We start from the raw sequence: 14,628 nt of genomic DNA on the forward strand, positions 1-14,628 counted from the left end.
CAGAGTCACTGGAGGCTGACATCTTTATTGTAGAAGTTGATACCTCTACTTTGAGTCATTCCCCTTTTAGATTAGTATTTCTTAAAATTTTTATATCATGAGCCATTGAAATGTTCATGTAACTGAAAAATGTTAGTTTGGATAACCTCTCCTTCACCAGGTCTTCTTCCTAAACGTGATTTAGAAAAATCTTGACCAGTACTATCTTTAATAGAAAGGTAGCCGACGCAGCAAAATTTTGTTCTTTTTTACTTCTAAAGTTTTACATTTCTTTCAAGAAAGTAATACATGGCACGCTTTTTTAGGGTTCCGATAAAGTTTTTTTTCGAACGCAATTCCAAGGTTTCGATACAGATTTTGCGAACGCCACTAAGTTATCAGTCTTTGTAGGCCAATTGGGAAAAAGAACTGCGATCAGGTGACTTGCGTTTCCATAGAAGAGCGTCCTTAAGGTCAAAGGGTAAACAGCGAAGCTTTACCGACTGCGTCGGAACAAATATAGATTCTTACATTCTTTGAAGTTGTATGAGTACACAGGCAAAATTATTTCACATGATTTTTACACGAATTTCACATAATATTCCCACGAAAAGAGCAAATAAACTTTTGGACAGAGTTCACTTGAAATTCGGATGATTCGAGCTTTCAAGTGAAATTCACGTGGTGCATTTTTGACATGTTATTCGTGTTATAAGTGAATTTCCCATGAAAACACGTAAATTCCATGTGAAGATCTATTATCATTAATTTCACGTGAAAAATATTTGCCTGTGTGTAGGACTTTGTGATTCAAAGTAACTAGATATAACATTTATAAAATACGATGTGCATGATTTCATCCATCACACAATAATTTATTGTTTTAACCTGTTAAAATTGAAAATTTCATTTATTGTAATATAATTCATCAGAAAAAAAGAAGAGATGCTAACAATTTTCGTCGTGATCTTAGACACACATAATAATGAAAACAATAACTGTTCTGCTTGATACATTTTTACTCCTCGGTTTGGATTTGATATTTTCAGTGTTAAAACACTGTCAGGGCAATGTTATTAAGCTACTGAAGAATATATTTTATACTTGTCAACTTATGAATAGGTAAACATCATAAAAAAAATGACAATGACTATTCTTGATACCCGCCATCTTCTATTTGCACTACAATAATGAAATACTGTGTAACTCGATCTTGAATTTAAAAATGTTTAACATCTATCATGGAATAAGATATGATACTGAACGAGAATTATAGTACTTACTCCAGTGACGCAGTTTAGGTTTGATGTTGGGACTCGATTGAAGGACCATTCATTAATACCTACAAAAACGTTATGGTTGCAGTTCTTTCCTTTTCGATACGTATGTTTATTGGTGTTAAAATAAGTATCAAGACTTATGGCTTCACAATGGTTATGGTATATCAATAAGAGGTGAACGGACATTTATTAGAGTGGAAAACGAAGGCTTTCGTTATTATTCTTGATAACTTAACATATCAAATACACGGGTGTGGGTATATATTGCTTAATCATATTTATGTTTATACGAAGCTTAGAATAAAAAAGTAACTGTCAACCGCATAATATCTTTTTATCAATCGAGTGAAAATACTAAACAACAGAAATTATGGTCAATGAAAATTTATTCAATCTTTCACGTTTGATAACTTTTCACCAGGTATCCAACTACCATTTCAAAAGTATTCAATTTCTAGCCCTAAAATGTTATTCCACATGACGGACCAAGTGTTTTATCATCGGCTAATGGATCAGGATATTGAACCAAAGGCTATGGAAGTAAATTCTGACAGAAAATCCGGGTAGATGGAACTCGTAAGCAGCACCAATCGTCTCAGGGATGGAAAACCCCTAGAGAAAAAACAGAAAAGTTTTCATAATACAATGTTATAATACAGGACATGAGTTGATTATGAGAAAAGAAGGTCGAGGAGATATGAATGAAAACGGCGAATGTTTAAAGACTTCTGAACTTTTAACAGCTTGATAATTGGTGGATGTGTATTCCCATACAAAAGAATACATAAAATAACATGGGTATCACCGGATCATCATACAGAAAAACAGATAGACCACATTTGTATTGGTAGCACCTTTCGGAGACCACTTGTAGATGTTAGAAATAAAAGAGGGACTGACGTTGGATCATATCATCATTATATTGTTCAAAAATTATCAAAACATGGATACGAAAACCTGCCATAATTATAACACCAACCTACTTAGATATAAGAACATCAAACAGACAGGAATAGCATCTAGAACTTTCAAATCGCTATAAGGCGATCTATCTGATGAAAACACCGCAGAGGAACAGCAATTAGAAAAGATATGAAATGTATGGAAGGCGACATGTGACAAAGTCATAGGGAAAAAGAAATGGCAATGCCATGAATGGATTTGTATAGACACCCTTTCTAAGATCATGGCGAGAAAAGTTTGTAAAGCAGCTTTGAACACAGATAAGACTAGGGCAGATCAGGCATCAGCTAAACAAGTATAACGAGAGGCACAAAGAGGTAAAAAGGGCAGTTAGGAAAGACCGTAAGAGCTTTTTTGACAACCAAGCAAAGGAAGCAGAAGAAGCAGCAGGCAAAAGAAATATGACGGAAGTGTACAACATCACAAGAAAACTTGCAAGGAATAAAAAAAACAACTGAAAAAACTGTAATAACAAGGAAGGACAGGTCCTGGCAGATGAAAAGGCACAACTGGATAGATGGAAAGAACACTATGAAGAATTATTAAATCATCCACTGCCAACAGATCCTCCAGACATTTCACCAAGAGAAACCTATGTAAACATCAACAATAACAGACCAACTGAACAGGAGATTAGAACAGCCATTATGCTATTAAAAATGGGAAATCAGTAGTTTAGACGACATTTCTGCAGAGTCCATCAAAGCAGACATAAACATATCAGTGGACATGCTATATAATCTGCTTGGTAAAATCTGGGATTAAGAAAACGTACCACCTGAATCTGGGATTTAGGAAACGTAACAGCGGAACGAAAACATGGACATATCATAAAGTTACCAAAGAAAGGGGATCTAGGATAATGCAAAAACTTGAGAGGAATTACCTTACTTTCTGTTCCAAGTAAATCCTAAACAAAATACTGCTGGTAAGAATGATGACGGCTGTTCACATTTGTCTCCGCGATGAGCATGTTGGTTTCAGACAAAATATCTCTTGTACAGATCAAGTAACCATACTAAGAATAACATATCATTAGAGTGGAATTCATCACCATTTGCATGTTTTGTGGAATTCGAAAAGGCTTTTGACAGCATTGATAGATCATCACTTTGGAAGCTATTACACCATCATGGTATTCCGGAAAACACTTTTAAAAATAATAAGATCGGCATATGAATCAAGCACATGCCCAATTATTCACATAAACACACTTACTGAACCTTGAGAAAAACAAAGATTATGCAGATAAATGAGAAAAACACAGCGATCTAAGTAAAGAAGAACTAGAAGATGTAGATAGATTTACATACCTTGGTAATATTGATTCACAACTCGGTGGTAATCACATAAAATGCCGCATTGAAAAAAGCAGCTGTTTTTTTTTACCTTACAGGCAATATGGACATCCTCACAAATTTCCATTAACACCAAAGGAAAATCTTTAATTATAATGTAAAATCCGTGTGTAATAAGCTTCTGAGGCCAGGTGGACAACAAAATCAACAATACACAAGTTCAAACATTGACTAACAGATGTTTGAGAAACATTCCGAAGATCAAATAGGAAGAATAGATTGTAAATGAAGAAATATGTCAAAGGAAGAACCACCTTCCTATAGAAATACAAATAAGAAGGAGGGAGTGGACATGGATAAGGCACACTCTTAGAATGTCCTACATCATAATTGTAAACCAAGCACTAAGGTGGAAACTTTAAACTTTGGTAGCCAAATTCCAGCACTAGTAGGCAATATATTTACTGAAATGTCCAAAAAGCCGTGTGAACATACACTGAATTTACTGAACATAAAATCGTCCAGTATAATTCAGTTATTCAGTACAAATTCAGTGCGTTTTATCCGGGTCGTGTTAGCGTTCAGTGTGTTCAGTAGTCCGCTTCAAAGTAAATTCAGTATGTTCAGTAGCTGTTCAGTAATGTTCAATAATCGAGTTCAGCACTAAACAAGAGTCTGTTCAGTGTGATTCAGTATAAGAAAATAGTATTTTTACCTTCAATTGAAAGTACCAAATGTACATGCATGTAAAGTTACATATGCCAGTTACACACACAACATGTTTGTTGATATTTTGTTTTCGTGCTTGTTTGTGTTTTTTGGTGTTTTTTGTTGTTTTTGTTTGTCTTAATTTTAAGATATTTTTGTTTATGAATTTAATTGTAATACCACATAATCTTTAAAGTATTCCGCGTGCAGCCATTTACGATATAATTAATTTATGGTTAACTACAATATCTTGGTTTCGATTTTTAAAAATGACGATTTATTTTTACATGTAACTAGACGAATTAAATCGTAACTGTACATGTGCTCTTTTCGAAACGTCCACAATTAAATTATGTAATTTCATTTTTCCCCGTACTGAATTTATGGAGTCACGTCAATAGTTTTTGTGTCACGGACTGCCAAACGTTCAAAGGTAAAAGAAACCGCCCATTCTATTTATAATAAGGCCTTACTTTTTAAAAAAATTCACTAGATCTGCAATACAAAGTTAACAATATAATTGATATCAAAAAGTTATAAAATTGTGTTGAGCCCTCACAAAGTTCTTAAATGCCTCTGGATTTTCTAATCTAAGTTCAGCCATTAGGACCTCATACTGCCCATGGACAGGTCTTCGGAGAAGCTAGTCCCTAGTCCACAGACTCCTCTGCCTCCGGTCGTCCCTACAAGACCAAGCCAATTAACTGCAAATATGAGTTGTTGATGGTTCATTTAGGACTACTGATCTACTGTGTCTACGACAAAACCAATACTTTATCTTTGGTACTGCATACGCAGGGTATTTATACAAAATTCTGGTGTCATTTTGATGTCGGTTTGGTGTGGCAGTTTATATTGATGCCTGACAGTGTTGCCATATTCCTATGACAGTGCTCCATTGATCTTAAACTGGAACGTTATAATCCGTATTTTGTCGGGATGCAACGTACTACGCACGTAGTAAACCGTACAAATTCTTGGGAAACCTTTCTCATCCTTACCAATCCGTAATTCAACGTAATGGGGGGTCGTACCTTTTCCTAATACATTCGTAGAACACCGTATTCTATCCTTAGCAATAACGTAGTGTAACCGTGCTAGTACGTACTTGTTTGTAAGTAACCGTAAAAGTCCTTGACAATTACTAATCTACGAATTAGTAGGGATCAGTACGGTTTTAATAGGAATTAAAACTGGCCAGTACGAGCTTATATGGTTAAGTAGGGTTGTGCTACGGTTGTTTCATCCGTGGTAAAATTTTGAACATGTTCAAAATTTGTCACGGATAACCAAGTATTATTACATACCATTACGAATCATTACGGATATAATACGGTGAGCTACGGGGATGCAGATTGCTATGACTTATTTCGGATCGTATCCGTAGCTCTTCCGGCAAGGCGATCCTTGAAAGTATGGCCTAGGTATAACTATGCATAGGCAAACTGAAACGAGTATAATTACGTATTTAACATGTATATTGTTATAATGTAACTGGTACAATTTTGCACCAACTTGTCCGTTTTTTTACTAGATAAACAGTGAGATATTCCACCAGCCTTAAACATCTTAAGCATCTAAACATCCGCTACAGATTCTGAATACGCATCCGGTAATACTTGTATGTTACATATCATAACAAAAACCTACCAGGCACGTTATTTTTGTTTTTGTTTAAATAACACTTTATAATAAAACACACACACACAACATAAAAAAAAAACACAAACAAAAGAAGAAAAAAGAAGAAAACTTATTTTTTAAAAACTTAATTAAACATAATATAACACCATAGATCTGTAATAAATTTAAAAGTATATGATAGTACATTATCAGTTAATACGTCAACATGTTCATCTCTTTTGAGATTGAAGTTATAGGTATATTATAATTTCGCGTACCGGTCCGATTGCGCGGTTTATTGTCTAAATAGCGTTAATACTCGTTTATATTTTTTCTAGTATAACGACGAACGTCTCATACAGGTATCTAGTCAATTGATTGTTTTCATCTGGTTCTATGTGTACCCAGGACTCCTGAGCGGTGTTTAGACACACTGAATTGTGGTTAAAATCCTTTTTAAAAATACATTCCTGGCGGAAAGGGAGTATTTAAAAGGTTACCAAGGAAGGGAATTCAGTATTAACTCACTATACTCTGAAGTCCAAAGACGGTGCCTCACAACATAGTTAAATCTTCAATAATAATGAAATAATGATCGATGTAGTTCCATTCAATGGAAGTATTTACATTTTGAAAGTATGGTTTCGTTAGAAAAATGAAAAACAACTTCACACTCATACTTGATTGGGAGAAATTGTATTAGGTTTACTAAATGGATGCCCTCACACCGTCATTCGAATGCGATTTTTAAGTAGAAGCAACATTCGCAAGTAACCCTGCGTTTTATTACTGCATTGTACATGTACCTAATAAGGACCTAAGGATCCATGAAGAAAGCAATATGTCTAGGCAATTTCAATTGTTTTTGTTTTTTGTTTTTTGTTTTTTGTTTTTTTGTTTTTTTGTTTTTTTTTGTTTTGTTTTGTTTTTTTCATTTAGATAAAGGAAGGTGCTTCGATATATTTAATATAATTGTCAGACTAATTAACAGGGCTGTGATTTAATTTAAGGTGAGTTAACATGTTTGTTTATTATACCGCCTGTCCCCTATTGACGCAAATGTATGCCCTATCATTGAAAATAATAAAGTCTCATGGTACGTTTTAAAAAAAGACTTAATTTAAAACAAATTTCTATTTTTTATCTTTTTTCAGGTTATCGCTCTCTTGTAAACAAGCAACTACTGAATTATTTATATATGTTTTATTATCATAGGCTTCCACCAACCTACGGAACTGTTGGCATTTTCATTTTTTTTTCATTTATCACAATTGTTTTTTTATACATACTCTCTACTTATCCCTAAATTATAATGTTAATCATTTTATTACTAATGAATAATGATAAGCTTTCATTCATTCTTTAATTAATTAGTTAGTTTTTTTTTAATTTATCTTACTATGAAAAAGAAAAGAAGAAAAAATATTTATTATTTAGAGCCCACCAAATTTAGCTCTCCTTATGGGACCCGAAATGGGTGGTCAAGGACGTTGGAAAACACCTTTAGTAACTGCACTTTAAATTTGGACTTTAAAATAAATCCAATTTAAGGGAGTAAACTCAATCTGATTTAATGTCTAATTTTAGTATGAATATAATGTGAGTCTGTTAATATTATGTGCACTTAACAATACTAGACATATACTTGTTTTCCCTTGACAGAAAATACTGAACACTCTTAACACTACATAATTGATGTTGGGTGAAGATACCGAATTTACTGAAGTTGCTCTTGACAACTCATAACGACAGTACTGATTCCACTAAAAAGTCAATAAAACTCATAAAACTACTGAAATTAAATTTGTTAAGGGTTTTCAGTAGATATTAAGTAGAAAATGGCAGATTCAGTAAGAATATAGGCTACTACCGCAGAAAGCTTGAATTTTTGTTTTTTTCGAAATGGAACAAGATGTCGAACACGCAATTGATAAGCATTTGTCGAAGTAAAAAGTTGTTTTGAAAATGAAACCAAAAAAGTTAAAAAATCATCAAATTAAAATATTTAATATCCGTTTGAATGGTCCAGCTACACGACCAGCCAACATTTCTTTGATCTCTTTTTCCAACGAGCCTCAATTTGTTTATCTACTGATATGAAATTTGAACAGTTCAAACGGGGACTGTATAATTAATTTTAAAACCGTTTGTAAATCCAGCAACTGACAATTGTGACTCTCCAACATATCTCTCAAACATTATTCATTGTTTAAGAAGGGACTGAGTATTTTTAACCAAGGACTGATATTGCGGACCCCGCATTTCAAACATTTATGACCAAAACGACAAGTACGGCGACCGCATTCCCCACTATTATACTATATTAATCGGATATTTGTAAGTGTCTCATTGGCTGCTTTTTTTAATCAGAGAAATAAACTGCAGCCTCAGCTCCATGTTAAAAATACCTCAGGGCATTTTATATTCTTAGCTTATTTGATTCTAAATTGTTGATTATATTATAAACAACAAAAGCTCGTGCAGTTTCACGTAATTAGGTTTGTTACGTCATATTCATTCAATATTCTATAGATAGTGTGATGACGTTATAATCTCTCCCTATGTTTTACAGATAGTTTCAAACATCCTGTCATGTACGAAAGAGTAATCAAGGGAACCAAGATAATAGCGGAAATCAAGGGATAAAGACCACACATAGAAAACAGACACTCACAACAAAGAAAATAAAAACAAACAAAATAATACATACAAAAAGTAAATGAGCAACTCGGACTCCACTTAAAACTGGTAGCATGGACCAGGTGCGCCGGTAGAGTAAAATCTTCTGCTTTTCTAGAAATACCCGCGGAGTTGCTCGTAAAAAGTCCTGGATAGACGAAAGAGGTATGGATAACTATGAAACGTTGAACAAATCAGTTTTCATGGTGTATATGGATACACCGTACCGGTCCACGACTTCATGATGACGAAAATCCGGTGGTGATGACTTCAATCTTGTAGCAACATAACCCTGTTGAAGAGGCTTTATTGTAAGAAGTCTAGCGCGATACGAAAAAGTCTTTACAGCAAGCTCTGGCATAATGTAAAAGTTGTGATATGAAAACTCCAAACGCAGATGCTGAAGGGATGGTGCCACAGATGACAGGAAAGTTGGCAATACCGAATGAAAAGACATCGCGTTTATCGTAAAGTTGGGTGAATAGTTTTTCTTAACCATCGATCTCTAAGTCTAGGTCAAAGTATCAGTCTAACTGCACTGTGTTTGTAGTATCCTGTATCTCAAGTTCTTTGTGGTAGATGGAAAAATAACCCTCAACAAGTTCAAAGGAAAAAGTACAGATTACACTAAATACGTATATTTTTCGTTTTAGAGCGGTTTCAACAAACACTATTGAAGTGGAAGTGTATAAATGGTTTAGAAAACCCAAATAGGATCATTTCAAGTATGTGCTTAATAAATATATAAAATGATTTTAGAAATAAAAAAAATATATTGATTTGCTTTATAAAGAGGAAGTAATGAAATTCGAAAACGTTTTTTTTTTACCTGTTAAAACTATTTTGCATTCATATGTAATAATATTTCTTCTTACAAGAGTTATCTAGATTGTGATTAACATTTACTTCACTCCACAACAACTTTATATTTTAAAGGACAGTTTTAATAAATATAGATACACAAGATGTGATTAAAACCTGTAAAAAAAAAAAAAAAAAAAAAAAAAAAAAAAACAGCAGCAGCAACAACATTTGTCACTGTTTTACAGGAATGTATATTAATTCATTTTTTTTATTTTTCAGGGGTAAAGAAGGGTGTATCTGCGATTTTCACTTCATTATTACTTGGGTTTGGCGGAGTCGTAGGTGTTTTTGACCATGCACCGTGCCAATGTAAGAAAAAATAATACGTTTTATTTTGGTACTTACATTAGAATGACTTCATCAGCTGTTTGAAGATATTAAGATAAAGGATTAAAATATTCAAGCAATATACAAATGCATTGAAGCGCATTAAGGCCACGGATTTCATTTTTATTCCGACTTAAATGTTGGAATAAATATCGACTTTTATGTGATAATTATCATCTTTTATGTTGGAATTATCGACATTCAAATTGTCGACACTCTATCATCGATATTGTCAAAAATCAATATTAATCAAAACGTTTCTATCAACTGCTTCAAAATAAGCGGAGCAAAATGATTTGATACATGACTAATTGGAATTTATGGATATGCATATCCAAGCCCACTTCTCAAAATTAAAGGCTAATCTCAATATACATTTTGTACATGTAACTCATGGGCTCAGAGGGTGCATTTAACACACCAACCTATTAACAAAATTACGATTTTAGGCACCTTTATGCCCTTTATAAATAAGCAATTTGCCCGCAAAAGATAATCTGGGAGTCTCGCACAATATAAGAAACCACGATGAGCGATAATTGGGGCAATTTAGAAATTCATCTGTATTTATAAGGACTTACAAAGAAAACACGAGGTATTTTACTATATTGCAAGTAGTAAAAGCATTTCACGTTTGTATCATTCGATTAATATTTTTTCTTTTATCTACAAAATGAAATCAACAAAAAAATAATCTTTTTCAATACTTATTTATTCTTATTTTTCTTGAAATACATCCCAACTTTAAAAAGGATCACGTATCAAATCATATCCCCTGCATGCTCCAATGTAAATAATAAATTACGTCTGATTAAATCGACAATTCCGAAAAAAGAGAAGATTTTTCCATTTTTTAAAGTCGATAATTCCAACATTTAAGTCGATAAGTCAGACAATTCTAACTCTAAAGTTGAAAATTCTTAGTTAAAAGTGGACAATTCCGTCATTAAAATCGACAGTTTCACCTTTAAAGTCGGAAATTCTAATTTTTAAGGCATGATTTCATCTAAAAAGTAAATTTTTAGTCAATAATTCCACCATTAAAATAAAAAATGTCAACATAAAGTTCGATAATTTCATCTTTTGCGTTAATAATTCCAACTCAAACATTAAAGTCGATAATTCCAAATTTTAAGTAACTTTTAAGTAGATAATTCCAACTTTAAAGTCTGAAAGACCGTCCTGTGATTGACACTGTGATTGACACCACGACAAATACGATTGAACTGCTCGCGTAAGACATTGTTTTTTGTTCAATGAGTTCATACTGACGATCGTAGAAGTTCAAAAGGGATATTGAAATTACCACATCATTTTCATACTTCAAAATCATTGTACATTATATTTTTCAGCAAAATGGCTTTTTCTAGGATTCGGATTACTTACTGGATGCATGTTAAGCATGCTATTTTTGAATGAAGGTAGTAAGTATCATGAGATAAATAAGTGTATTGGTATATCCAAATGATGATATTCCTGAAACACCCCTTCCCCGTGGTACTGTGAAAGTATTTTAATTCGTGGATTCCAACTTTCGTGGATTAAGTTACAAACACAAGTTCGTGGATTCTTGAATCCGTGGTTTTGAGGTTTTCAGTATACACATCAATGGTAATTTCCTTTTCGGTGGGCATAATAATTCGTGGTTAGGCCACCATGAAAATTGGTACCTTACGAGCAATAAAACTTTCAGAGTATTTACATTTCGCAACTGCGCTTTCTCGTATTTGCAATATAGTATCAGATTTTACTGAAGCAAAAAGTTCCTCACAGTGAAATGTTTTTAAACAAGGGGTAGCAATACAACCGATAATTTCTAAGGCTTGTAGTTTTCGATGATATTTTCAATATTTGATATGCTCTGAGCTAGAATTTATTAACTGCTAGCGTTTTTAAGCGGACATCTTATTTTATATATCTTGTATGTTGAGGTATTCCATGTAGAAATATTTCATGTATTATTAAGTTTAAAGTGTGTTAGTTGTTTCAGTTCATATTTGACCTTATATTGAAGGGATGGTTAAGGTCTTATAAAACAAGTTTAATCCCACAGAGATTTAACGCACCTCTCCACAGTCAGATGTTGGTCATTAATGGGTCTCCGTGTCGTTTCATTACATTTTACGCTGTAATTTGAAGCATGTCATCGTTATGTCACCGTAGATCGGTCCATGTAGAGCTTACTTCAATGTGGGTTTACTCTTTTTGAAAAAGATGTTAATCTCTAAAAGCATGTACTATCTTGTGTTTAGGTTATACGCTGGTACATTGTTTACGTTTCACCATATATGTTTCTTTTTTTTTTATTTATTGTAACACTTTCCAAAAAAAAAAAAAGATTAGAACATCTAAATGTTAATTATGAGAAAATTAGGGCATATCATTTTGATAATTACAAGAAGGTTATGATCTAAATGTTAACTACTTTTATACTACTGTATTACTTTGTAATCATTTTGTTTTCAGAATTAAACAATATCGATGTTGTTACACCAAAACAAAGAGAAGAAGGTATATAATTGAATAACACTTTCTTTTGTGTTAAAAATAGTTATTATATGTGCAAGTATCTTCCTGTTCTACTTGTGAACAATATTTTACTGATAAAGCACTATAAGCGAACTAAGAGATTATAAACAGTGGACAATAGAATATGCAAAAGAAACTCCGTATACATATGACAAAAACAAAGTAAAAACCGGAAAGTTGGAAATCACTGCAATGGTTCTGGCGTAATAAAGGCATTTCCGAACTCAAAGGTGATTAAATAAGGTTGTATAGAACGCTGTTAATAGTGATGCGGACAGATGTTAAATAATTGCTTTATTTTTCGAGTTTAATGGGCCTTGAGTGTATACATATATATTGGGTTTTCTTTATGGTTTCTAGGGACAGGATCGGGGTATCACCAAGTGAGAATTTCTTCAAATTCCTTATCTCTTTCTGTATAAGCCCTGTAATTGTATGTGTAATAATAAGCTTAGCAGTAATACTGTTTTTTTTTTAATTTATTTTGCAGTTGCTTTGCCGCTGGAGGAAGAATACGTATAAAATTTGATAATTTCCTTGACAAATCAGTTAGATACCACACACAGGGTGTTCAGTTCTTTGAAAGCATGTGCATTAAAAAGAAGTTATTGTATTGTATCATTTTAATGTTTTTTTTTAATTTTGCTATGCAGTCTTGAAATCAAAATAAATTGAATGATTTTTGTTTTATTTATTTAGTTTACCTTGTTTGGGGTGGTCGTCGAATCCGTCTGGCGTCATTGTCTTTTAAAATATAAAAAAAACTTTTCTGAAATGATTCTTTTTCATGTTTCCTTTGTACTTAGTTTAAACATTTAGGGTGGGGTATGGGTTAAGTCACCACCAAATAATAATGATGCGCTGGAAAAATTCTATAGGGTTAGAGTTGTACGGATGGTCTTTAAGACAAGATTCATTGCTCTATAAATGACAAAACGATGGCTTGTTTAGTGTGGGTTATTCTTTTAAAACCTTTACCGATAAAAATACAATTTCAATTGATGAAATGAACCTTAGAAACAGCTCTGCAACGCTTTTATTTGAAAAAAGTACATGGAAGGTCAAAATGACGAATTTTCGTCAGTTTAAATAATACCTCGAATTACAGACAGATAGATATTTTCAATAAATAAATTGATCCGTATGACCAGGCCTATACATCATATCTAGGATCAAAATAGTATAACAACGCCATTTGAGAATTATTCCCCTTGAAAAACGGAAAAGGAGACCTTACAGTTTTTTTTTCTTGTGAACTTTGCTAATAAGCAACATATGCGAGCCTTTTTTAATTTTTTTTAAAATTTTTTGATCTGCTTGAACAAATATAATGGCGATAAGATTTTCATTTATCCATAGTGAAAAATACTCTTAATTTACTCTTGTTACTTTGTACGTAATGTTTTGGTTATTTTATGTTCTTTGTTGTGTGTGTCTGTTTTCCATGCCATGTTTGGTCTTTGTCCCTGGCTTATTTTCTTTTGATTTCCGCTAGGATCTATGTTCCCTTGATTACTCTTTCTTAGCCTCTTATTTCAATTTTTCAAATAATAATAAATTTATCTAATGTTCATATCAACAACATTGTCCTTACATGCATACATTACAGTGAGTATTCCAACCAACCCTTGAATGCAAAAAATGACCAAAAGTTGTAAAACAGAACAGTACATAAATTTGTTAAAAAAGGAGCTGAAATAATGAAATACACACTTTTAATGTTTGTAATTTAGGGTGTTTTTCCCTGTTCCCTCGTGTTAATTATGATTTCCCTTCTTTTATATTAAGAAATGTTAAGGATTATTTATCCCAATTTGGTAGACCATTTTACCTTTCGATACATTAACGATACCTTTGCATATTCAGCTAACAACATGACTACGTTCCCAAGTTCCATTCCAAATACTTTCGCTTTATATAGACAACTTTTATACAAGTTCATTTTCAGTAGTTGAAGATTCTACACGTATGCCCTCTGAGGTTTTACATATCCGTATTGAAGGAATATAGTATTCTTGTTTGAACCCTTTAATTCAATGATTAAAATACGAAGCGATGAATTGGGTAAGATGCATTTTATGATCAGTGAACAATGAGCAATTTTTAAGTCAGACATATTTCTTCCTTGCACATCAACATATCTAAAATAAAAATGCTCATTAAAACTTTGAAAGTAAAAAACAAAAGCAATATCAAAGTTATACAAAACACCTATGAATGAACATTGCGGAGGTCCAAGCGTTTATGGTATTTTTCTACACAAATGATGCAAAAACCCGATCTGAAATATGAAAAATCTTTCAAATGTAAATTGATTAAAAAAAACAACTCTAGTTTATAAAATATCGAGAAAGGCCTTTAAAATTTCATCCATTTTC

General features: G+C 32.7%; 1 protein-coding gene across 1 annotated transcript in view; it reads left to right on the top strand.

Moving 5' to 3' along the window:
- The window catches only part of LOC148598296 (uncharacterized), a 21,394-nt gene extending 8,454 nt beyond the window's left edge, over positions 1 to 12,940 (top strand). Inside the window, exons 7-11 of the mRNA XM_088560698.1 lie at positions 9,184 to 9,255; positions 9,614 to 9,703; positions 11,074 to 11,145; positions 12,188 to 12,232; positions 12,741 to 12,940. Of these exons, the coding sequence (XP_088416824.1) occupies positions 9,184 to 9,255; positions 9,614 to 9,703; positions 11,074 to 11,145; positions 12,188 to 12,232; positions 12,741 to 12,772 (311 nt within the window). The 3' untranslated portion in view covers positions 12,773 to 12,940. The remainder of the gene's footprint in view (positions 1 to 9,183; positions 9,256 to 9,613; positions 9,704 to 11,073; positions 11,146 to 12,187; positions 12,233 to 12,740) is intronic.
- The last annotated feature ends 1,688 nt before the right edge of the window (positions 12,941 to 14,628 follow it).

Source organism: Perna viridis, chromosome 14 (assembly GCF_037379345.1).
Source record: "Perna viridis isolate PV_CMFRI_1.1 ecotype Kerala chromosome 14, ASM3737934v1, whole genome shotgun sequence".
NCBI lineage: Eukaryota > Metazoa > Mollusca > Bivalvia > Mytilida > Mytilidae > Perna > Perna viridis.